The sequence below is a fragment of the Eulemur rufifrons genome, chromosome 29, assembly GCF_041146395.1.
Source record: "Eulemur rufifrons isolate Redbay chromosome 29, OSU_ERuf_1, whole genome shotgun sequence".
Taxonomy (NCBI): Eukaryota; Metazoa; Chordata; class Mammalia; order Primates; family Lemuridae; genus Eulemur; species Eulemur rufifrons.
This window is the reverse complement of record NC_091011.1, coordinates 89726350-89751469: the sequence shown is the minus strand read 5'-3', so window position 1 is coordinate 89751469 and position 25120 is coordinate 89726350. Positions and strand designations below refer to the sequence as shown.

The 25120-nt window shown below is 38.4% G+C and overlaps 1 protein-coding gene across 1 annotated transcript in view; it reads right to left on the bottom strand.

Moving 5' to 3' along the window:
* Nucleotides 1-278: 278 nt before the first annotated feature.
* MGAM2 (maltase-glucoamylase 2 (putative)) overlaps nt 279-25120 on the bottom strand; it is a 79100-nt gene continuing 54258 nt past the window's right edge. The window contains exons 35-53 of the mRNA XM_069462618.1: nt 24252-24386; nt 22578-22662; nt 21040-21178; nt 17497-17630; nt 17182-17216; nt 16968-17084; nt 16250-16398; nt 16058-16142; nt 14975-15031; nt 14411-14535; nt 13180-13268; nt 10700-10749; nt 7004-7177; nt 5514-5686; nt 4144-5159; nt 2119-2340; nt 1673-2038; nt 1278-1376; nt 279-577 (exon numbers count right to left, since the gene is read on the bottom strand). Of these exons, the coding sequence (XP_069318719.1) occupies nt 279-577; nt 1278-1376; nt 1673-2038; nt 2119-2340; nt 4144-5159; nt 5514-5686; nt 7004-7177; nt 10700-10749; nt 13180-13268; nt 14411-14535; nt 14975-15031; nt 16058-16142; nt 16250-16398; nt 16968-17084; nt 17182-17216; nt 17497-17630; nt 21040-21178; nt 22578-22662; nt 24252-24386 (3549 nt within the window). The remainder of the gene's footprint in view (nt 578-1277; nt 1377-1672; nt 2039-2118; nt 2341-4143; nt 5160-5513; nt 5687-7003; nt 7178-10699; nt 10750-13179; nt 13269-14410; nt 14536-14974; nt 15032-16057; nt 16143-16249; nt 16399-16967; nt 17085-17181; nt 17217-17496; nt 17631-21039; nt 21179-22577; nt 22663-24251; nt 24387-25120) is intronic.

The following is a 25120-nucleotide window of genomic DNA, read 5'->3' as shown; positions in this document are numbered from 1 at the left end:
CTGTAGTTTAATTGACGGGCTACAGGAATAACTATAACTTAAAGAACAGTAGTACATATTCTGCTGCAAAATAAGTATCCACAGTTTGTAATGGATGCATCTCTAAACATATCTGCAACATCTATTGTGCCTGGAGTAGCCATATCTGTTGTGGCTAGAGCACTAATAATTGTGAAAACTTAGGTAGCATAAGACAGAATATCTATTAACTGATATTCTAATCTGTCATAGTTGTCTTAAAGAGCTATCTGAGGTAATTATCCTGCCTTGAGTAGTAATCATGGAACTAGAGTAGAATTTAGGGCACTAAAAGTAGATGCAATAGCAGAAGTACCCATTGTTGTTCCATCAGGAGTGATAGTATTTAAAGCATGTATGGTACTATTTGTAATATCTGTGGTAGCACTAGTTGCCGTAATAGGTAAATAATTACCCAAAGAATTTGCTGTTATCAGATGGTGAGTTTCTGTGTCTAGACCAGCCATTGTTATCATGTCTGAAGCTGTTGTGATGTTGGGAATAGAAATGTGTATAGTGTTACCTGTAACGCTGCTGGAGTTATCTGCATCAGTAATATTTACTGTATGTCCTGTAGTGTTTATAGTATTGTTAGTGGGAATAGCTGTGGTACTTGGAATGTAAGTGTTTGTAAGGTCTGCATCAGAATAACTGAAGTTGTAGTTTCTGTGTTGAAAATATGTGTAGCTATAGTGGTAGTATATGCTGTAATGGTATTTCTAGTAGCTTCAGCAGTAGATGTAATAACTGTAGTGTCTGTATGTGAAGGAGTGGCAAAGTCTTGCGTACTACCAATTATTGTGTCTGGAGTAGTATAGGAAGCATTCATATCAGTAGTTGTGATACTAACACTAATAGTAGTTGGACTGTCCTTAGTAGGAGTACCCGTAATACCTCTAACACCTGGTATTATACTGGTAATATTTGTACTGTTGGTATTTGGTGTAGTAGTATCTTCAGTGCCTGTGGAGGTGGTATTTAAAGCATTGGTAGGGGCATCTGAAGGGTGAGCTGTGGTGATGTTTTGGTAAGGGCAGTTGGAGGTATATTATCTGTGGTGGCACCAATAAGGGTGCCTACAGGAGATGGAGTTGAAATAACTTGAGTGGTAGTTTCTATAGAAGTAGCATTTGTAATCTTTGTAATCACAATACTTGTGGTGACTCCTATCATTGCATTTTCATTCCCTCTAGTGCTAATGTTTATATTTGTAGTGATTGAATCCATAATAGTGGATGTAGTGCTTGTAGCAGTAGCGTCAATGGTGCCCAGAGCAGAAAAATTTGTAGGAATTAATGTCATGTGGCTTAAGGCTGGTATGCTAGTAGCAGAATGAGGAGTAGAGAACTGTGTGGTGTGTGTGGTAGAATTTTGAACATCTGCAGTGGTAGGGGGAAAGGAAGTAAAGTCTTGTGTAGTAGATAGTAGTGTATCTGTAGCAGTTGCTACAGAAAACGTAGTATCTGTGGAGCTAAGAGTACTAGTAGCTGTACTGTCTGTAGTGAGGTTTCTTGTTGAATTTGTTATGATGGGAGAGGTTCCATGGCCCAGATTTATAGAAGTTAACATTGCAGTATTAGTAGTTCTAAGGGAGGTAGCAGTTGAACCTTCTGGTGATAAAGTGCTTAAAAATCCGTTGCAGCAGGTTCAGTATGTGCAGTGAATTTGTCTGTTGAAGTAACTGCTGTATCTGGACTAGTGGTATTATCTTTGGTGCTGGTAGTCGCAACAGTAGCATCTATTATTGTGGTACTTTTTGTATCAAGGGTGTTGAAATTAGTGGTGTTTGCATTAGTAAGGGTAGTAAAATTAGTAATTATATCAGTAATGAATGTATTATTTGTTGGAAATATGCTCAAAATAGGAGTGGTAGAGTTAGGAGTAGAAGTAAGAGTAGGAGTCGGAATGGTGGGAGGAGTTTTGTAATAAGTAGGCATGACAGGAATAATATTACTTGTGCCAATTGCATCAATACTTGGAGAAGGAGTAGTTACAATAGGAACAATATTACCAGTGCTAGCAGTACTCATACTTGTAGAAAAAGGATTAGTCACGACAGAGTATTATTAGTGTTAGTAGCAAGAGTATTTGCAGAAGAAGTAGTCATTATAGAAATACTATCATTAGTACTTTCACCACCAGACATTGTAGGTGAAAGAGGATTTATCACAGAAGCATCATTACTAGTGCTAGCAACATTATTTATAGAAGTAAGTGTCACCGTAACAACAGTAGTGTTCATAGCATTAGTAATTTCAGATAAAGAAGTAGTCATAATAGAAAAACTATTCCTAGTAGTATCAAAAGAAACATTAGTACTAGTGTTGGCATTAGTAGTATTTGTTGGAAAAGGAGTAGTTATATTAGAAATAGTAGTACTATTGCTAACATCAGTAGTATTTGTTAGGGAAGGAGTAGGGGTAATAAGAACAGTAGTACCAATGCTAGCATCAGCAATACTTGTCAGGAAAGGAGAGATTGAAACAGTTCTAGCAGTAGTAATACTTGTAGGGGAAGGCATAGTTGTGTTAGGAGTGGTAGTACTAGTGTTATCATTAGCAGTAGGAGAAGATATGGCTGTCGTATAAACAGCACTAGTGCTATCAGTAGTAGTACTTGTAAGGGAAGGAGTGGTTGTATCAGGAAGAGTTGTACTAGTTATAACATCAATAGTACTTGTTGGGAAAGGAGTGGTTGTGATAGGAACAGTAGCACTAGTGCTAGCAGTCATGGTACTGGTAGGGGAAGGAGTAGTTGTATCAATAAGAGTAGTACTAGTAATAATGTCAATAGTACTTGTTGGGAAAGGAGTGGTTGTGATAGGAACAGTAGCACTAGTGCTATCAGTAGTAGTACTTGTAAGGGAAGGAGCAGTTGTATCAGGAAGAGTTGTACTAGTTATAACGTCAATAGTACTTGTTGGGAAAGGAGTGGTTGTGATAGGAACAGTAGCACTAGTGCTAGCAGTCATGGTACTGGTAGGGGAAGGAGTAGTTGTATCAATAAGAGTAGTACTAGTAATAATGTCAATAGTACTTGTTGGGAAAGGAGTGGTTGTGATAGGAACAGTAGCACTAGTGCTAGCAGTAGTAGTACTTGTAGGGGAAGGAGCAGTTATATCAGGAAGAGTTGTACTAGTTATAACATCAATAGTACTTGTTGGGAAAGGAGTGGTTGTGATAGGAACAGTAGCACTAGTGCTAGCAGTCGTAGTACTTGTAGGGGAAGGAGTAGTTATATCAGGAAGAGTTGTACTAGTTATAACATCAATAGTACTTGTTGGGAAAGGAGTGGTTGTGATAGGAACAGTAGCACTAGTGCTAGCAGTCGTAGTACTTGTAGGGGAAGGAGTAGTTGTATCAGGAAGAGTTGTACTAGTTATAACGTCAATAGTACTTGTTGGGAAAGGAGTGGTTGTGATAGGAACAGTAGCACTAGTGCTAGCAATCGTAGTACTTGTAGGGGAAGGAGTAGTTGTATCAGGAAAAGTTGCACTAGTTATAACATCAATAGTACTTGTTGGGAAAGGAGTGGTTGTGATAGCAACAGTAGCACTAGTGCTAGCAGTCATAGTACTTGTAGGGGAAGGAGTAATTGTATCAGGAAGAGTTGTACTAGTTATAACGTCAATAGTACTTGTTGGGAAAGGAGTGGTTGTGATAGCAACAGTAGCACTAGTGCTAGCAGTCATAGTACTTGTAGGGGAAGGAGTAGTTGTATCAGGAAGAGTTGCACTAGTTATAACGTCAATAGTACTTGTTGGGAAAGGAGTGGTTGTGATAGGAACAGTAGCACTAGTGCTAGCAGTCATGGTACTGGTAGGGGAAGGAGTAGTTGTATCAATAAGAGTAGTACTAGTAATAATGTCAATAGTACTTGTTGGGAAAGGAGTGGTTGTGATAGGAACAGTAGCACTAGTGCTATCAGTAGTAGTACTTGTAAGGGAAGGAGCAGTTGTATCAGGAAGAGTTGTACTAGTTATAACGTCAATAGTACTTGTTGGGAAAGGAGTGGTTGTGATAGGAACAGTAGCACTAGTGCTAGCAGTCATGGTACTGGTAGGGGAAGGAGTAGTTGTATCAATAAGAGTAGTACTAGTAATAATGTCAATAGTACTTGTTGGGAAAGGAGTGGTTGTGATAGGAACAGTAGCACTAGTGCTAGCAGTAGTAGTACTTGTAGGGGAAGGAGCAGTTATATCAGGAAGAGTTGTACTAGTTATAACATCAATAGTACTTGTTGGGAAAGGAGTGGTTGTGATAGGAACAGTAGCACTAGTGCTAGCAGTCGTAGTACTTGTAGGGGAAGGAGTAGTTATATCAGAAAGAGTTGTACTAGTTATAACATCAATAGTACTTGTTGGGAAAGGAGTGGTTGTGATAGGAACAGTAGCACTAGTGCTAGCAGTCGTAGTACTTGTAGGGGAAGGAGTAGTTGTATCAGGAAGAGTTGTACTAGTTATAACGTCAATAGTACTTGTTGGGAAAGGAGTGGTTGTGATAGGAACAGTAGCACTAGTGCTAGCAATCGTAGTACTTGTAGGGGAAGGAGTAGTTGTATCAGGAAAAGTTGCACTAGTTATAACATCAATAGTACTTGTTGGGAAAGGAGTGGTTGTGATAGCAACAGTAGCACTAGTGCTAGCAGTCATAGTACTTGTAGGGGAAGGAGTAGTTGTATCAGGAAGAGTTGTACTAGTTATAACGTCAATAGTACTTGTTGGGAAAGGAGTGGTTGTGATAGGAACAGTAGCACTAGTGCTAGCAGTCATAGTACTTGTAGGGGAAGGAGTAGTTGTATCAGGAAGAGTTGCACTAGTTATAACGTCAATAGTACTTGTTGGGAAAGGAGTGGTTGTGATAGGAACAGTAGCACTAGTGCTAGCAGTCGTAGTACTTGTAGGGGAAGGGGTAGTTATATCAGGAAGAGTTGTACTAGTTATAACAATAGTACTTGTTGGGAAAGGAGTGGTTGTGATAGGAACAGTAGCACTAGTGCTAGCAGTCGTAGTACTTGTAGGGGAAGGGGTAGTTATATCAGGAAGAGTTGTACTAGTTATAACAATAGTACTTGTTGGGAAAGGAGTGGTTGTGATAGGAACAGTAGCACTAGTGCTAGCAGTCGTAGTACTTGTAGGGGAAGGGGTAGTTATATCAGGAAGAGTTGTACTAGTTATAACAATAGTACTTGTTGGGAAAGGAGTGGTTGTGATAGGAACAGTAGCACTAGTGCTAGCAGTCGTAGTACTTGTAGGGGAAGGGGTAGTTATATCAGGAAGAGTTGTACTAGTTATAACAATAGTACTTGTTGGGAAAGGAGTGGTTGTGATAGGAACAGTAGCACTAGTGCTAGCAGTCATAGTACTTGTAGGGGAAGAAGTAGTTATATCAGGAAGAGTTGTACTAGTTATAACATCAATAGTACTTGTTAGGAAAGGAGTGGTTGTGATAGGAACAGCAGCACTAGTGCTAGCAGTAGTACTTGTCCTAGCAAAACTAGTGATAGTCTCAGAACTGGTAGCCTGAGTAGCAGACACAGAAGGATGAGAACTCATCGGGGAGGTACTTGTCATAGCTGGAGTAGGAACTATAGGATCACCATGAATCCAAACAACCTCAGTTAGCTTTTCCAGGCTGATAATCTTGTCAGTCAATTGAATAGTTAGTGTCTGCCAGAAAAGAAAAGATATAGTGGGTATTTTAGAACTTCTTAAATATCATGTTTAAGTCTCAAATTATAACTTAACAAAAATGATATATTCATTCTTTTTCCAAGAAAATAATAGGATGTAAACATTCCTTTTCAGGTCACATTGATTCCAGTCAGATAAATATGGAGAGATGCTCTGTGTGCATAATGCCTATGCTGGAATTTTCTTTCTTTCCACTTCATTTGTTCAGAACCATATTGTTCACAAATATTTACAACTGTGATTAAAACCGATGTTTATTAAAATAACTTCTTTGCCACTGGGTGGTAATCTTCCTACTGGTGTGCTTGCTTAATGTTCTCACCATCCCCAACACCTGGGATAGTGGCTGGCATGGAACAGGCATCTGAAATGCTACAGAGTTTTACAAAAAGAAGATACTCGAGGATTTTCTACCAGTATTCACTAGAAGCAATTACCTGTAAAGAGTGGTTTTGACCCTAATGGTCCAGGAAAAATGTTTTAAAGTAAATGCCTAGAAGATCCTACAGAAAGGCTGCTCAGAGGGGTCATTTTCTAAAATCTAAATACCATCAGGGCACAATGTTCACCTTTTAGCAAACAGGAACATAGTTATTCATTTTCACCTTTCTAAAACATCCCGTGGGTTACTGGATCCATATTTATGATTAGTTGCATGTTCTAAAGTGGGATATTTTTCCCCTTGTGGTTGCCCTTAGTAACTCTATTGGTACTTCATCTTCCAAAATGCTGGTTTAGTTGGTTCTGGCAGCCTCTTGTAGGGTGTGCTATTTATGTCACTGTGGTTTGTTAATCTTTATCTTATACCGCATGTGGGATCTATTCATTTGATGATTACCACAGTTTACTGCCAATTTTCAACCTGTAAGATACATCTATCTGACCAGGGATATGAATAACTGCAGGAAGGGGGGGCGGATTTTCAACAACTTTAGGAAACCACTCTTTCCTTTATTGTAGCCTCTGTGGCAGAAGTAAATAAGTTTTGTTATGCTACCCTGGAGCCCAGCCTATTAAAACATAGCACACTTTCTTTTGTAAACACATGGAGAGCCTCTCATCAAACCAGTGATTCTTGGTGCCTGGACTACACTGGGAGGAACGCTAAGGTGCATTTTATGATATAATTCAACACTCACAACTTTTTAGGAACATAACCATTGCACATATTTATAACCTTTCTAAAATATATAAATATAACAATGATAATAATTTTGGCTATTATCAAAATTATTGGTGATAACTTTGCGGTATAATAAAATGAACTTATGCTAATATTCCTTTTAGACATACCTGGTTATAAGGGTCATTCGTGAAATTCGTCTCCGTAAGTTGCTGGTTGTCATAGGTGAAATAGACTTCTGTCACATAAGTAGAGTTTATACCCCAGATTTTAATATATCCAACTTTCAATGGATTTGAGTCACTTAAATACTCATTGTGTATGGTCTGGATTTGCAGGATGTTCTATAAAGAATTTATGAAGAGAAAAAAATACATAATACATTGTTGATAGACTATATTCCATGTTATTAAAATGTTAAAAAACTTCAAATTACTTTTGTTGTATTCGTTTGCTATTTCATTTATTTTTAAATTTTATTGATACATAATAATTGTACATATTTATGGGGTCTGTACGATATTCTGACACATGCATACAATGCATAATGATCAATCAGAGTATTTAGTACCTCAAACGTTTGTCATTTCTTGTTCACAACATTCCAAATTTTCTCTTCTAGTTATTTTGAAATTTACCATAAATTGTTAATTATAGTCACCCTACTGTGCTATCAAGCACTAGAACCTAGCCCTGCTCTCTAAGTGTAGGTTTGTACCCATTAACCAACCTCTCTTCACTACCCTCCCCTCCCCCAGCCTCTGGTAACTATCATTCTACTCTATAAACACTTCGTGGAGACATACTTCCTGAGTACCTACTTTAATAAATTTGATGACAAAAATGGGTTCACATACCAATTTTAGGAAAGTTATTTTACCTATATTATTAGTATCCTTACAATAATTTTAAAAAGAAGGTATCATTATCCCTTTTACAGATGGGGAAACTGAAGCTCTTGGCGATGCAGAGAGTAGCCCAAGGCTGTGCAGATAGACAACTTGGAGTTGGACCACAGGCATCCACGTGCATAGTACCGCAGGAGTTAATACAGGGCAGACAAATTACTGCAAATAGTCTCTACACCAAGGATACTTGGAAAGAAATATAGGAACTTATCTAAATCATAAACTGTTATCAATAAAAGGGTTAAAATAATATGAGATAAATCAAGAGGTGGTACATGATTAAGGCTCTTAATTAAAATCTTAATGAATATTTGTTATGGGTGTGAAGAGAAGGAAAAAATACTATGGGAATAGGGTCCTCAAGGGTGGACCCAGGAAGAACGTGGAACTTCAGAAGTCCTGGAAAGATGGTTAGGAGTTATAATGGTGATATGAATGGGAAAGGGAATGAGGGGACAGGGACACATCAAACAAAAGCACACTCATGGAGTGAGTGCCAGGGCTACTGTAGCTGGTGCTGTGTAAACAGAGAAATGAGGCTGGGTAGGCATGTAAGATAAGATTATGAAGATTCTATGAAATGAATCAAGGAGATAGTTGCAGTAGATTGAAGCTATAAATTTCTCCACTCTGATGACAGCTGTAGAAAGAGAAGGAAACATGTTCAATTGCCATTGTGAAAAATGAATAAGACTTTTGTGGCTGATTGCACAGGCAAAATCAAGGGAAAATTCAAGAAAAGGGATACAACTTGAAGTAAATGGGTATACTAAAGGTAATTTCTTTTTATTGGGGGAAAGCTGATTGTTAAATTTCCTGGAATTTTGCAAGCCAGCTGATAGCTTATAATTGGCTAAGGTGGTAGGAATATTTACACTACAGAAATCAGCAAATGCTGCATATCAGCTGCCACCCCCACAAGCTGCTTTCCAGGCAGGACACCATTGATAATAATTATCCCCCAGGGAAAGTTAGGAGCTTTCTTTCAATACAGGCCACTTATCCTTAGGGAAGCATCCATCAAACATCACAGAAATAGGGATTAATTTATCACTGCTTTGGAATAATGGATGAATGAAATTTTAGAGGTAGCAGTTTTTCAGGGGCAATCTAATGTTTTATAATTTAAAAGACACACATTAAACAAGGTGCCTTCCCTAAATTGAATAACTAGTTAGTAGTAGAAATATCCAGAACTTCCAGATCAATGGCTTCATTAAAAATAATATTTTGAGAGGAAAAAACACATAAAGTCTTTAACTTAACTATCCTTAAATTAAGAATAGAGAATATACACATTTAATTAGTATACAAGTTCTTGTGCTTAGGTTCAAAATGGCGAATGCGGGATGGAGGCAGAATGATCTGATAATCACGCCTATGAAAATAATTTGAAGGTCTTAGTTGATCATGAGATTTATATGTGCCAAATATCTGACACATGTGTTTAAAAAATAACACAATGTAACAATAGTAAAAAAAAAAATAGAGTCTAGCTAAAAAGAGGTAGTAGGCAATATGGAAATCAATGCTGTATGTCCTATAAAAATATAATGCAAACCATATATATGAGTTGAAATTTTCTAGTAGCCACATTTTTTAAAAGTAAAAAGAAAAAAAACAGAAAAAATTAATTTCAAAATATATTTTATTTGACCCAATATATCCAAAATATTATTTTAACATGTATTTGACACATGTTCAATATTCATGAGATATTTGATAAACTTTTTTCAAACTCAGCTTTTGACTATTTCAAATTAATCTAGTCATATTCAGAGTGTTCACTAGCCACATGCGGCTAGTGACTATCATACCAGATAGTGTAGCTCTAAAATATGCTCTCAATCCTGGGCTCTGTGTTTTAAGAGAAATCTAGGTTAACTGGAGTCCAGAATAATCAAATCTAGAAACCAGTATAAGTACAAAACAGAAGAAATGTGAAATTAGCCTTGTCATGTATAATTCTAAGGAGAGAAAACAGGAGGAATATATCAGAGATATCTTCAAACATTTGAAACACTGTTACAGAAAAGAGACAATAGATTTGTGCCATATTTTTCCTTAAAGTTAACAAGTATAGAGGAACAAATTACAGGTTTGACATGGAACGATCCCCCTCATACTCTAATTATAATTATATAGTTTATCCATGGAATCATTTAACATACAAGGTACATTGATCACATTATTGTCTCCAATTATTTATCCCTATCCATATACTTTTCCATGCCATTTTGCAATGTCCTCCCTCTCTGGATGAGGCATTCTGTCCCTCTTCTGCCTCTAGGCTTGGCCATGTGGTTTTGCTTTGCTAATGGAAAATTAGTCAACTTGATGCAAGAGATTTTTTAAAAGTATTCAGGCATTTCCCCTTTATTTTTGCTCTCTTCCATAATCATTAAAAGGCTATGCTCAGACCTTTCCATAAGGCCATCTTAGATTACCTGTGAGTCATCTGACCCCCAAGATATGTGAGTAAGTACAGCCAAGATTATCCAAGTAGCTCAACAGATCCATGGCTGACTGCTGATGTAGGTGAGCCAGCCAAGATCAGCCAAGGCCAGGCAGATCATCTGAACTCTGCAAACTCATGAGCTAAATAAGTTCTCATTGTTGCATGCCACTGAGGTTTTGAGGTTGTCTGTGATGCAGCATTATCTTTGGATAAAATTTAATTTATCTTTTGGAAAAAATGTTATACATTTAAGGACTCATTTTTCCCCAGCATTGTATAGATTCCAAGTTTCTTTTTATAGAGTTATGGCTCACTGGATAATTACCAAAATAATGACTATTTCTTCCTTATTTTAATGTCAGCAGATCTGGATTATAAAAGTAAAGGCAAAAAGGACTTCCTATTAAAATGTGGGATATTATGTTTATGCCATTAACTGATAATGTTTAATCTGTAGTTAACCAGGAAAAGATTTATAAAATTCAGTAAAAGAGTTTTACCTGAGCTGCTGTAAAGTTTGCCAAGAAATAGCTTCCGTTTTCATAGGTATCTGCACAGAAGGAAAAGAAAAGAATAAACAACTACTTACTTGCTGCTTCAAGTGTAGCAAATAATCTTGTGTACAGTCAGAAAAGATACCATGCAGTGACAATTACTGACAATTATCACCCTGTGAGGAACACTAAAAATAGCAGTTGAGGAAATATTTCATCCTAGGTTAGTGTAGGGATGGGTAAGTAGAAGCGGGTATCTTGAGGTCAGAGTCTGAAGGTTGCACATGTAAGAGAGTCTGGGTCAAACTAAGGATAGATCCCACAGGTAAAGTGTAGAAGGCTACTGCATGGTTATTCTGTTCTGGTAGAGCAAGCACTTAGCCCAGCAACTCCACTCTGAGGTTTTTACCCAAGAGAGGTGAAAACATACGATCACAAAATGACTCACACTCAAATAATCATGGCATATTTATGCATAATGGTCAAGAAATGAGACAACTGAAGTATTTGTTGGTAAGTACATGGATAAACAAATTGTGGTATATTCACAAAATGGAATTTCATTTGATAAATGAAATGATTTGTTGTTGCATGTAATTAACTCCTTTTACATGCAACAACATGGTGAATTTAAAAGGCATTTTGCTAAGTGAAAGAAGCTAAAAATACAGAAAGAGTACACGCTGTATGATTCTATTTATATAAAACCTAGAAAAACTGACTCTGATACATAGTGACAGAAGGCAGAACAGTGGTTTCCAGGGCCTAGAAGGATGGTTGTGAGTGGGGGGAAGTTGACTAGAAAGAAGAACAGTCATTGCAGTCACCCCTGGGTATCTGCAGGGGTTTGGGCACAGGACCCCTGCAGATATAAAATTCCACATAGGTGCAAGTCCTTGATAGAAAATGGTGCTGCATTTGCATGTAACCTATGCATATCCTCCTCTATACTTTAAATCACCTCGGGATTACTTATAATATCTAATACAATAATACCTAAGACAATGTAAATGCTATGAAAATAGTTGTTATACTGCATTTTTAAGGAAATAATGACAAGAAAAAAAGCCTGTACCTGTTCACTACAGATCCAACCACTGTTGGCCTAATTACATTTTCAATCCATGGTTGATTGAATCCAGAAGGGCCAACTATATAAAATGAACTTTGGGGGTTATGAAAATATTCTATATCTTGATTATGGTTATACAACTGTATATATGATATTTGTCAAAACTTAACTGTATTCTTAAAATGGATACACTTTATTTATATAAATCACAACTCTTTTAAAGTTGGTTGCAAGATAATAATTTTACTTCTAAGAATCTACCCTATGAGAATAATCTAAAATGCAAACAAAGGTTAATACACGAGGATATTATTCAAAATAATGAAAAATGAAAACATCCTGTATAGAGATTAATTATAAAGAGTTAGATAAATTATAGTATATCCTCTCAGTATATTATGATAATCATAATTATGATTACAAGGAGTATATAATGACATCTAGACATATTTCTGTCATTATGTTAAGTAAAAATAAACAGGATTCACAAATTAAATATGTAGTATATTTTCAGCTATGTAAACATTTTCTTAAGGAATATAAAAGCAAAAGGTAATACAGCAAAAATATTAAAAGTGCTTGTTTTTTTCTAATTTTCTATCTTTAAATTTTTTCAAGAGAATATCTTATCCCTTAATGAGAATATTTTATCGTTATAAGGAAGAATACTGAGAAAAAACATTTAGAAATACTAGCAATGAAAAATAAGTTATAATTTCAGAAAATGTAGCATGTTACAGGATTAGAATGTTCCAGTCCATAGTAATAAGTAATGAACAGTGAGAGTCAGTTGGTAACAATGTGTTAGAATTTCTATAGAAATGTCTGAGGAAGAGGGTGTTCTGATTTTAATGACAAATCCCACTTATCTAAGATAGAACTAGTATATTCTACCTCTGCTGGGCAAAGAAAACGTACAAAGTAACATTTCACTGATATAAGTACCCTTTTGGCAATACTTAATTCTCTATTTATGAGTCATCAAGAAATTTTTTAGGTTTTACATTGTCTCCTGAATGGGCCTACTTCTGAGAAAAAGGATGCCTGGTTCGGATGACTGGCCTAAATAATAAAGTCATGTGTGTGGCCCATTGAGAATGAATTAATTAGCAGCTCTATATCTGCATTTCCACTTTTTTTTAAAAAACCAGAGTGATATAGTTTTACAGAGACAGATCATAAATCCATAATATCAGGTTCCTGTACCTACAAAGGTGGGGACCATAGCTGATCTATAATAGTTACAGTATAATACACATGAGCAGGCAAAGTTGTAAGAATTCTTCAAACCCCATTGTCTTATTGACAGTAGCAGAAACAGAGATAGGTTTCCAGTTCATGCTAATTATGTGCTAAGCCACTATGGTACAGTTTTTCTGAATGACATTTAGGAACATGGAAAGTTCATACTCACCAATGCTTTGCCCATCATCCCAGAACATCTGACCTTCAGCTTCCCCATTGTCATCCAAAGCAACAGTCAATCCCATAAACTGTTGACGACTACAAAAAAATGAGTTATTTTTCTCTAGATTGTAGGTTGTAAGATGAAGAACAGCTTTTGTTAAAAATGGTACTTATCCAGAAATAAAGGTAATATATTAATATGCACATAAAGTTCTAAAAATAGGTAAAATGAGATAAAATTTAGGACACTTAAAAGTTATTGGAAAAACGTTTAAAATTTAATGAAAGATTTGGTTTAACTTAAACTTTCAAAAACCAAAGATACATACTTTGTATATATACATATTATAAGTAATATGATTAAATATTATTTCCTTAAGAGGAAAACACCCCAAAAAAGAACTCTCAGCCTTCACGTTGCTACAGAATAAAATCCAAAGTGCTGAGTGTGGCAATCGCAATCCTCTGTGATCTGATCCTTTTCTGTCTGAATTTTATTTATTTTATCCCTTCCCGTATCTGTGCTCCAGTTAAACAGGATTGTTTACTATTCCCCAAACCCAACTCATTTTTCACCTTCAGTTCTTTAATCCTACCAGAATGCTTCTCTCCCTTGTGTTCATGCATTCAAATCCTACTTATTATGCAAGATCTAGCTCAAAGCCCTCTCTTATATGAAACCATGCTTTACACACACAACTGAAAGGTAACTTCTTTCCCATTGAGTTGCTATTGTTGTGTTTATGTGCTTCTCTCAACATAACATGTTCTGCTTAGTGAATGATTTTATATATATAAGATATATATATGCACAAATATATATGCATATATACACACAGACATACAAATTTGTGTGTGTGTGTGTGTGTATTTATCTCCTTGGGTTGACCAACGTAGACCTGAGAATGAGTACTAAATTCCTGGGTAGTTGTCACAAGTCAAAGAGTCTATTAATATTCCCCATTTTTTTTTAATAGTGTAGAAAGAGAAACATGCGTCCACCCCCAGGAAAATCACTGCGTTTGGCACAGCACTACAAAGGAAAGATCTCTCCAAGACTGGATTCATGAACTCATCCTCCTCCAGACCCCACTCAGAAGGCACTCACAGAATCCAATCAATGAAACCTGTCTGCAATTTGGTTTATTACTCCCATAGCCCTGGTAAAAGTGGGACAGCCACCTGCAAGACCACCTCATTACCATGTAGTGAGGCTGTTAAATATGGCCTCTGCTTACCTGGAGTACGTGTTCATTGCAGGCTCTTGCCAAGGCAGGATGTAGCCTCCCCTGATGTGAAGGTTGATGTGGTCGAGGGGAGCCTCCAGCGTTCTCCACTCACCTGTGGATTCGTTGCCAGATTCCTAGAAGGGAGAGAAGGGAGAATATAGGCAAAAAATGACAGATAAAGAGAATAAATAAGAGTATGCTTTATTACAAGTCCTCCCTTTCCAAGGAAGCACGTTAGAAATTTAGCAAAACCCTGCAAACCTACAGAGAAAATCTCTGGTTTTTCATTTTTGCTTAAGACTCTGAAAACCTAGTCTTTTCTCTGTATCTCCAGAAAAAGTGAGAGGCAGGTGGGGGTGGGGTATGGCAGAGCTTGAAGATGATATAGGTGCTCAGGTTTTCATCTATTTATACTTTTATGCATACTTTCATTTAAATAAACCTTGCCAAGACTAAAATGATTGGAAATTATTGCCTTAAAAAATATATACTTGAAAATCAGGAGAAAGCTCTATCCACTTGTCTAGCCTACATAGACTAAACTGGTTGTTCACAAAATATTTTAGTTCTTACCAGGCTATAGTCATACCAACGGGCTTTAGGAAAATAAGCACGGACCTCAAAAGTATTCTGAAACATAAAATCAACATGTAATTATGAATATTTCAATAAGGAAATAATTTAATTTTAATTTTTTTTCCTGAGACAGGGTCTCCCTGTTTCCTAGGCTGGAGTGCAGTGGCGTCAGCCTAGCTCACCACAACCTCAAACTCTTTGGCTCAAGCGATCCTCCTGCCTCAGCCTCCCAAGCAGCAGGGACTACAGGTATGTCCCACCATGCCTGGCTAATTTTTAAAAAAATTTTTTGTAGAGATGGGATCTGGCTGCTGCCCAGGCTGGTCTCAAACTCCTGGCCTCAAGCAATGCTCTTGCCTCAGCCTCTCAAAGTGCTAGGATTACTGGAGTGAGCTAACACACATGACCTAATTTTAATTTTTAAAATTACTTTCTGGAGAATTAAGATAAAAATGGGAATTTTATTAGTAATTTCCAGAATTTAAGAGATTTTATTAAGAAGGGTCCTGGAAACTTCTTCCTCAAATATCCAGAAAAATAATTTTTTAAAAAAGTAAATTGTAGGGCCAGGCATGGGGGCTCATGCCTGTAATCGTAGCACTCTGGGAGGCCAAAGTAGGAGGATCGTTTGAGCTCAGGAGTTCGAGACCAGCCTGAGCAAGAGCGAGACACCGTCTCTACCACTCAGGAGGCGGAGGCAGGAGGATCACCTGAGCGCAGGAATTTGAGGTTGCAGTGAGATACAATGCAGTGAGATACAATGACGCCCATGCACTCTACCCAGGGCAACAGGGTGAGACTCTATCTCAAAAAAAAAAAAAAAAACCAAAACAAAAGAAGAAGATTAAATTGTAAAAGGGTACACAAAGCGACAAAAATCTAAAATTAGACATCAATCAGTGTTGTGAAATTTTTATTAATAGAGATCTAGAAAAAAGAAAAAGATCTCCTTTAGAAGTTCTACAAAGGCACTTGCCTGAAAATAGGAAGCAGGACAAGACAAGATGATCTTTTAAATGCTTTTCTTGTGATTTTGGATTATATGATTGAAGGGTTTCTGATCTATGATGAAAAACTCACACTTTCCAGCACAGGGCTGATTAGGATGGCAGGGCCCAGCATGAACTGACGGTCTATATCCCATGTCGTGATGTCATCTGTAAACCTTAAAAAATAAACGTGAAAAATTCACCCACACTCTTATGACTGCTGCAGCAGATTATTTACAAGGCATGCCCAGGCCTACTGCTTGGGGAAAGAGGCCGCACTCACTCGTGGAGAAGGGGCCGGACGACAGTGCTGCCCTCCACGTGAGCTTTGTGCATCAGAGTATAGAGATAGGGCAGCAGTGTGTATCTGGTCTGGAGGACTTTTCTGGAGAACATCTCAAAGGTTGAATTCCAGGCCACGGGATCCTGTCTCTGCAGGGGCAAAGAAGCACATAACAGATCACTTCTTCTTCACTCTATCCTTGTGGTATCTGAAAAGCTTCAGCGGGCATTTCTTCAGTATGTAGGTAACAAGCCATTTCTTCCTTCGTTCCCAGCCTATCCTATTCGCCACCCCTGCCACCCTACAAAACTAGAATTTCCTGCTTTCTCCTCTTTGGTACTGACTCCTAAGTCCCCTGAATAGGTCTAGCTTTGATCCTTCACGCGTGTAAAGAGGTGGGTCTCTATGCAACCTCGGAATATCTTGAATGGATATTAGATTTACATAAAAGTAAATGGAGCTTCTTTTATTTTAGCCCCATGGGGAGCTGTAACAACTTCTTTCTTCATAGGTTCTAATCCTCCAGAAGATAAGTAAAAGTATAGTCTTAAAAATTATTGATAACTCTGGGGTTCTGAACTCTGTAGGTTTTCCAAGAAATAAAGCTTATAGTGGTTTTTATGATTTTTCTCCAGAATTAAGTGTGATATTCTCGATGGTTAAAAAGAAGTTATGATTTGAGGGTACAAAACACCTGCAGCATGAACTGCTCCCTCACCCTTGTCCCGATGCTGTTGTGGTTCCTGGAAAACGGATAAAACGCCCCCAGTTGCATCCAGCGAACACACATCTCATAGTCAGCATCTCCGAAGAACCCACAGATATCTGCTCCTGTCTGAGAAGATGCAGAATGAGAGTGTGAGGTGGGAATTTTGTGGGTTGCAGACACTGAAATCCGACTGGGTAATTGTAATGGCCCCGACATGACTTACATATGGTATTCCGAAGAGACTAAACTCCATCATGCCTGCAAGGAGAAAATATGACTGTGTTGGATGAAGAAGACTTTGGGAGGAGAGGGAAGGTCTGGCCTGACTTTTCCTTATCCCATTAGAAAGCCCTGGGCCATTCATGACGACAATATTGAAAGATGGGTATAAATTAAAACCCATGCCCATAGAGAACTCAACTCTTACTGATTTTACTCTCCATCTAGAGGACGATCTAGATACAACCAGTGCTGCTGAATCACATACACTCCAGTCCCCTCCCTGCCAGCAGAGGTCCCCGGGAATGTGCCCACACACCAATGATAGATTTCCCCAGCTGGTCCCAGGCAGCTGTGTTGTCTCCCAGCCAGTGTCCTCCCCAGCGGCCAGAAGATGGGAATGTGGAGCGGGTGATGACGACCCCTCGCTGTCCTGTCACCTCCTGCACAGCTCTGGTTGGAGGAAATTAAGGAGGTGAATTGGAGGTGAATTGGGGGTTGGACAGTCACAAAGTTTGTTGCAGAGCGTAGCTGCAGCCTAGAGCATGGGGTGGCAAAGACGCTCCACTCTGAGTCAGAGAACTTCTTCCCAGAAAGAACCTGCTATCTAGAAGCGATGCTAAGAATCCCAATGAACCTCCGAGCAGGGCTAGTGACATACTTACACCTAGAATGTGGGTTTCATTTTTTTAAAATCTAATTAATTAGTTATGTCCGTGAAGATGAGAGAAAGGGGTAGGAGAGAGAATGACCAGTGAAAGTCAGAATGACCAGCACGTGTGAGTGGGAAAGCGAGAACGATAAAGGTGTATAGGAAGTAAAAAAATTAAACAGCTTGGATATGAGGGAAATAGGGAAATTAAATTACAGCTAGAGAATATAGGTCAGAGTGAGAAAGACCAGAACATTTTTAAATGTTGATGAAAAGAAATAAGAAAAAAAATGCTAACATTTATTGAATGCTTACAATATGCCCAGTACTCATAGATTCATGACATCATTTAATTTTTATGACAACAGTAAGTGCTATGATTTTCCCAGCCTGAAAGATGAAAAAGATTAGCTAGTCAGTGACACTAATGAGTTATGAAGCATCCGTCAAATTTCGCAGCCTAAAATCTAAGCCAAAATACCAGCAGAGGGGATGAAGATAAAAATATTTCATGAGGAAATAAGCCTCTGTGGCACAGGGTCGTTTGGGAAGAAGGCTCCCCTGAAGAGGAAAGTGGGGACTGGATGTGTGAAAGGTGGGGTTCCCTGCAGAGGGAGGAGGGGACGGCATGAGGGAAGGGTGCGGTTTAGACAGAAACTCTGCCAGGTTTTCACGGCTTCTTAGTGCTGCTTTCTTTGCCCTGCAACCCCTTCCTCTGCCAAGAGAAAATGTCTAGTCTTCTTTTAACAAGCATTCAAATGTCACTTTTAGGAAGTCTTTCTGGATTATCCCAGTAGAGTTAGCTGCTTTTCCTTCTCCTGTTTGAATCTTCTTAACAGACAATGAGGTCCCTGAGGGCAGAGACAGTGACTTATTCATCTTCCTATACTTCGGAGGTAAGGTTAAGTCTGAGGCTATACAACATCTGTGTGTTGAGTACATAGACATGGATGTTTCCTTGGGGAATCAGTTTCACCTGGTCAGAAAAGCCTTGAGCTGGATGAAGGAAGCAGAGCTGTGAAAGAGCAACTGAGAGATGAAGATGTAAACTAAGTGGGGAAGAGAAGAAGCTTTTCTGTTAAGAAGACCAAGGAAGACCATGTGGTCCCTGAGCATGGAACACCACCTTGCCCCATCACCTGTAGATAACCCAAAATCAGGCAGTCTGGGATTCTCACAAGCCCTGGGAACAGAAGGCAGAAAGCTCAGATACTCTGAGCAGAAACGGGCACATGAATGGAGATCGCACTCTGTCCTAGGGAGAACTAAAAGAACCAATCTGAAATTTCTTTGAGACTCTGGAAAATGGTAGCCAAATCACCACTGTCACACTTAGACCCCAGAGGAGGTTCTTGCACATAATAGGTACCTAAAGTTTTATTGTTTTTTTTATAAGAGAATGTCCAAAAAAAATCTAACTTAAAACTAATAAATAATTATGTTCAAATTAGAACCAGGGAAACTTTTGGAGTGGTAGAATGAAGACATCTATGAACTTGCTCTCCTATTAAAATGATGAAAATATGGGCAAAACAAATAAATCAACCATTTTAGAACTCTAGAAATTAACCAGCTGTAGAAAGAATTGGAAGTCATCTATCCAAGAGAAACTACAAAAATGGGGCAAAATGGTGAAGTCTGTGGCATTTTAACTTGGGTCTGGTCCAACCTCTCCCATCCCCAGCTCAGCATCACAGTAACCAAAGCCAGCAGCCTTGCAGCAAATTGAGAGATCTAACCTCTTTGGAGCTCTGTTAAAAGCACCATCACCAGAACACAGTAAGCATTGTGTTTAACTTCCAGTTCCCTAGAAAATCTCCATTTTGAGGGTGTTGTGGCCATTGGATTTGATTCAGAGCTCAACTCAACAGGGAGAAAGAAAACAAAAAATCTCCACCTCCAGGGAACTACCAAAATAATGGCAATGTGCTGGCAACATCAGAGATGCTAAGGCCGTGATTTTAATTGGGGCAAACGAGAGCTTGGCTGGAAAGTTAAGTAAGTAAATAAATAAACAGGACCTCATAAAAATTAAAAAATAATTGTGCTTCAAAAGGCATCATGAAAACGAAAAGATAATCTACAGAATAAGAGAAAATATTTGCAAATCAAATATATCACGACAGACTTGTGTTCAGAATGTATAAAGAATTCTTACAACTTAATAATGAAAAGACAAATAACTCTGTTAAAGATGAGTAAAGGATTTGAATAGACTTTTCTGCACAGAAGATATACAAATGGCCAGGAAGCATATGAAAAGATGCTCAACAGCAGTAGTTATTAGAGAAATAAAGTCAAAACAACAATTAGATATCACTTCATACCCATTAGAATATCTAGAATAAAAAAGATGAACACCAAGTGTTGGCAAAGACGTAGAGGAATTATAGCCTTCATCCATTGCTGGTGAGAATGTAAAATGAACAGCCTCTTTAGAAAGCAGTTTGACATCTCTTCAAAATATTAAACACACAGTTGCTATATGGCTCAGAAGTTCCACTCCTGGACATATATTCAAGAGAAAGGAAACATATGTCTTCTCAAAATCCTGCACATCATTGTTCATAGCATTACTATTCACAATAGCCCCAAAATGGAAACAAACTAAATGTTCACTAACTGATGGATGAATAAACAAAATACAGTGTGTGTGTGTGTGTCTATACACACACACACACACACACACACACACAAAATGGAATATTATCCGCTAGCAAAAAGAAATGAAGTACCAATATATGCTACAACATAGATAAATCTTGAAAACATTATGTCAAGTGAAAGAAGCCAGACACAGAAGAACACATAGTATGTGATTCCATTCATATGAGATGTCAAGAAAAGACAATTCGTATAGACAGAAAGTATTAGTGATGGCCGGGGCTCAGGGGGTAGGTGCAAGGTGGGAATGACTGCTAATGGGTAAAGGTTTTCCTTTGGGTGCACTGAAAATGTTCCAAAATTTTATTTTAGTGATGGCTGCACAACTCTGAATATACCAAACACCACCTAACTGCTCACTTTAAATAGGTGAATTTAGCAACTTGCTTGATAGATGCACTCAGAGGTGTTGTGGTTGCTTGGGCAACCAAGCCTGATATTTTGACATTCATCCATTTAACTGGTATCGTGTAAACACATGCTCAATACAAATGCAAAAATAATGTGGAAAATTATCCTTGCTGCCAGTGACGAAAACATACTCACTCGTATGTGGGTCTGGTCTGGGACCACCCGTACAGGCTGTGCACGTTGTAGTGCTGCACTGAGGAGCCGTCTGGCAGGATCTGCTGGCTCTCCATGCACAGGGTCTTGTTGCTCAGGCCACTGTCCCAGGACTCCAAATCTGTGGGGAAAGGTTGAGTTGTTTCCTAAACAACATGATTTGCACATTCACTCGCAATGTCCATCATTTTGGTATTTCTCTATTTTAATCAACAACTTTGTTACTAGTAACAGGTCCAATTTTTAGTCTACAAAATCAACATCCTGTGAATTTATAATTAATAAAGGGCAAGGACAGAGTATGGAGCTGGAGAAAGCAGCTCCCTTCTTTTGCTGTCACCTGACTTAATTGCTAGAATGCTGACATAGCCCACTTGTCAACATAATAAACTCCTTCATTGTTAGGAGTGTTCTTTCCACTAGATGGTAATATTCTCAAGGGAATAAATCTTGTTTCACTCTATTTTGTATTAGTGTCTCTAAATCTTTCTGATTTGTCAGCAATTGCCTGACACATAAATACAGATGCTCCACAATTTATAATGGGGTTACATCCCAATAAACCCATCATAAGTTGAAACTGTTGCAAGTTGAAAATGAATTAGATATACGTAGCCTACTTTAAATGTTCTCAGAACACTTACATTAGCCTACAGTTGGGCAAAATCATCTAACACAAAGCCTATTTTATACAAAGTGTTGAATATTTGATGTAATTTATTGAACACTATAGTAAAAGTGAAAAATAGAATGATTATATGGGTACTTGAAGTGTAGTCTCTACTGAATGTATATTGCATTTACACCATTGTAAAATTGAAAAGTCCTAAGTCAGACCATTATAAGTTGGGGACCATGTGTATTAAATTATGAGAGGAAGGGGAACATAATGAATGAATGAATGATTTAGTGAGCAATGAGCAATGTAGCAGTGGCATAGACATCAAGAAACTTGGATTCTAGATTCTTTCCCACAAATTACTACTACATTGCTTTTAAGAACTGAGTCACTTCCTTCCTTGGTCTTCTGTAAGATGAGAAAATTCAACTTTGTCATACCCCTTTGATCCCAGCATCCTATTCTTGTTTGCAACACAGTATAACCAAGGAGCATCCTTCATGAAGTGATGAAGTGTCTATGAACACGGGCAGAGAGGGTTCAGGAACTAGATTTTCATTCTCTAATCAGAATGAAAAAAGAATCTCTCTCTCTCTCTCTCTCTCTCTCTGTGTGTGTGTGTGTACAGGTTTATTTAAAATGCAATCAGTTCATAGTTATCAATGTAATCAAATATACTACGCATTGTTTAGTTTCTTTCATACCACATCATGTCATTATTTCTGAGCTTGATTAGTAATTTATTTATCTGCATTTATTCAAGGTTATTCTATTTGGGATTTTATGTCATGTTTGAGAGTGTGTTCTATCTCTAAAATTAGGCTTCAGTTTAATAGTAAGAAGAAAACTTTCAGGGTCTTTGAGCAGGGAAGTAATTTGACACAGTAACCATTTTACATACATGGCATATAGGGTGGGTTGTTAAGAATTTCATCACTGCAGCCTCTGACAGATCCGTTCACAAAGTTTGATGGCTCATTCATATCCTGAAATGAGTTAGCAAAAAAAGATTCCGTCATGTCAGGGGCAGTACGGTCTTTGCTACGGAAGACACTAAACTCTGGGAGATAACTGTGATGTATTGAAACCTCACCTCAGTTGGTGGCATAATTTACTCTGTTTAATTCCTGGCATTGACAAAAATGGACTTAAGAATTTTTATTGGCTTAGGAGGAGTGTTACCTTCCTTCCAACTTATTTGGCATTTTTAAATTTATGAGAATTGTTTTATAGCAGCAAAGATATTGAGATAGTACTAGATCCAGGACCTAAGAAAATCTCTTGGTTCATCTCCCTCACACAAGAAACACATCTTTGTTTTTCTAGGCATGAATTATTCACTTTTCATCTGCAGCAGTGGTTACTATTATCTTCCCCTATGTTCCTTAGTCAAACAGTGGGGATTAATTCTGATATCAGCAGAGACTGAACACAAGAAGTATCTCACTTTCTGCCATAGATGTGTTTCTGAAAAGTTGTACATAACTCAGAAACAATCCTGGAAATAAAATCATGCTTTGGGGAATTTATTAGTTAAATGCAAGAAGTAGGGGCTTCTGATAGAATATTCATTGCCTACATTATCAATAGAAAAGTTAAAATTTTGTATGTTAGCCTATCTTAAATAGGACAGATTAAAGGCAAAGGCAAGCATTTCAGGAAATATTCATTATTTTGAATTACCCAGCTATAGCTTTGCCTCCATTGGGAAAAATACCCCAGAGCTATCAGTATCTGTCATTCCTCAATTCTACCCACATCTTTTCACTGTCTGATTTGTGTGTTTGGGTTGATTTGTGTCCTAATACGTCTACTCTGTGCCTATCTATCCCGAAAGTGCGAGTGGCCAGAGGAGGCCTCAGGGCTGCCAGTGGGCTTATAGGTTTGTCTCTGGGTAAATCACGGGCTTCTTCCGGCCTGGCCCAGACCTGAGCAGCTCTTCAGAGCTGGCCCAGAGCTTGTTTAGGTTTTCAGGCCACTAGTAAGTAGGAAAGAAAATCAGGACGCTGATTTTTTTCCCCATCCCTAGAAAAAAACACAAATAGAGGAGCCCTTGGACACATGTCCCAGAGACATTTCAGGAAGCCCTACTGTTACGGCCAAAAGATGTGTATGACAAACATCTGAACAGGCCTTTTAAGTCATTCCCTCAGAGCAGTCTGCACCAGCACTGTGGTGAGTGTCTACTTGCTCTCAGCTTCACGCCTCACCCACCCCTAGTCCTGCCCTGTGCCACAGGAGGGGTCTCAGGCTCCCTTATCTTTGGCTTCCAGATCTATCTGGCCAATGGGAGTGCTGGCAAGAGATAGGGTGGGAGATAAGATAAGCCAGGATATTTCTCCCTTTCCCTCTTGCTCTGACACGTCCAGCCTCCACAAGCTCCAGGTTCTACCAGGCAGTACGACCCTGGGCAGAACAGCAATAATCTCTGCTTCTCCCACCACCTAGATTCTCTAAAGACATCTCTCCCTTTCATCCCTCCAGTTTTATCTCCCTGCTTTGCTAGTCTCTCTATGGCCTCCCTGTGTTTTGACTGCTGACCTTTCCAAAGAAAAACAATCCAGAGTGCACTCACAATCCACAATCCGTCAAACTTCAAGCTCTTCTCTGGCTCTCGAGGGTTTTCATAGAGCTCTTGTATCTCTGTCTTCCACCACGCAGCTGTGCTATTACGCAAGAAGTCAGGGAAAGCAACGTAGGCCCTGTACAGCTGCAAGAGTAACACATGCTTTCATGGTAGGGTCTCCGCCCATCCAGGAAGGGGAGTCGGCACCAGAAAGGCGAGATGAGCAGGGATTTGTGCCTGCCCAGCCCAGTCTCTGATACCACCTCAGATCTGCTGCAGCTGTACTGAGTTTACAGTGGACTCAGAGATTGGGGAAGGCTGGTTTCATTCTCTATTTTCTTAGAAGACCCTTAGCTAGCTTTAAAGTCTCTTTTAAATAAGGATTTATCTTATAACTAGACATTTAGTCATCATGGGACCTGGAAAATTAACAGTCAGTGTCTAAACAATTGAACTTTAGTGATGCCAATGCTTTTTCTAGACTGGCCCAATGAAACAAAGGAGGACCCATTATCCAGGGACAGGTGAGTTCCAGAGTGGAGGGGATGTAGGTGCCCAGGCTGAGATTAAGGCCATTCCTCCCACCAACTGATCTGTATTTTCTTTTGTGTGTAGGTAATTTATTAAAGTCCAGTCTGTGCATAATGGATACCCCTCTAGTGAAAATATTCTAGACTTGGGTTCATTATTTTTCAAACAACATTAGAATCAAACAAATCACAGCCCACTAAAAGCACAAATGTGAGGGGATTTCATTGATGATTCATACATTTCCATTTTAGCTGTTTGGTGGAGTTCTCTGTTGGGAGATCTCTTTCTGCAAAGAAACTACCAGTGGACAAGCACATTCAAGTTAGAGCTACTTAACTAAAGGGTAA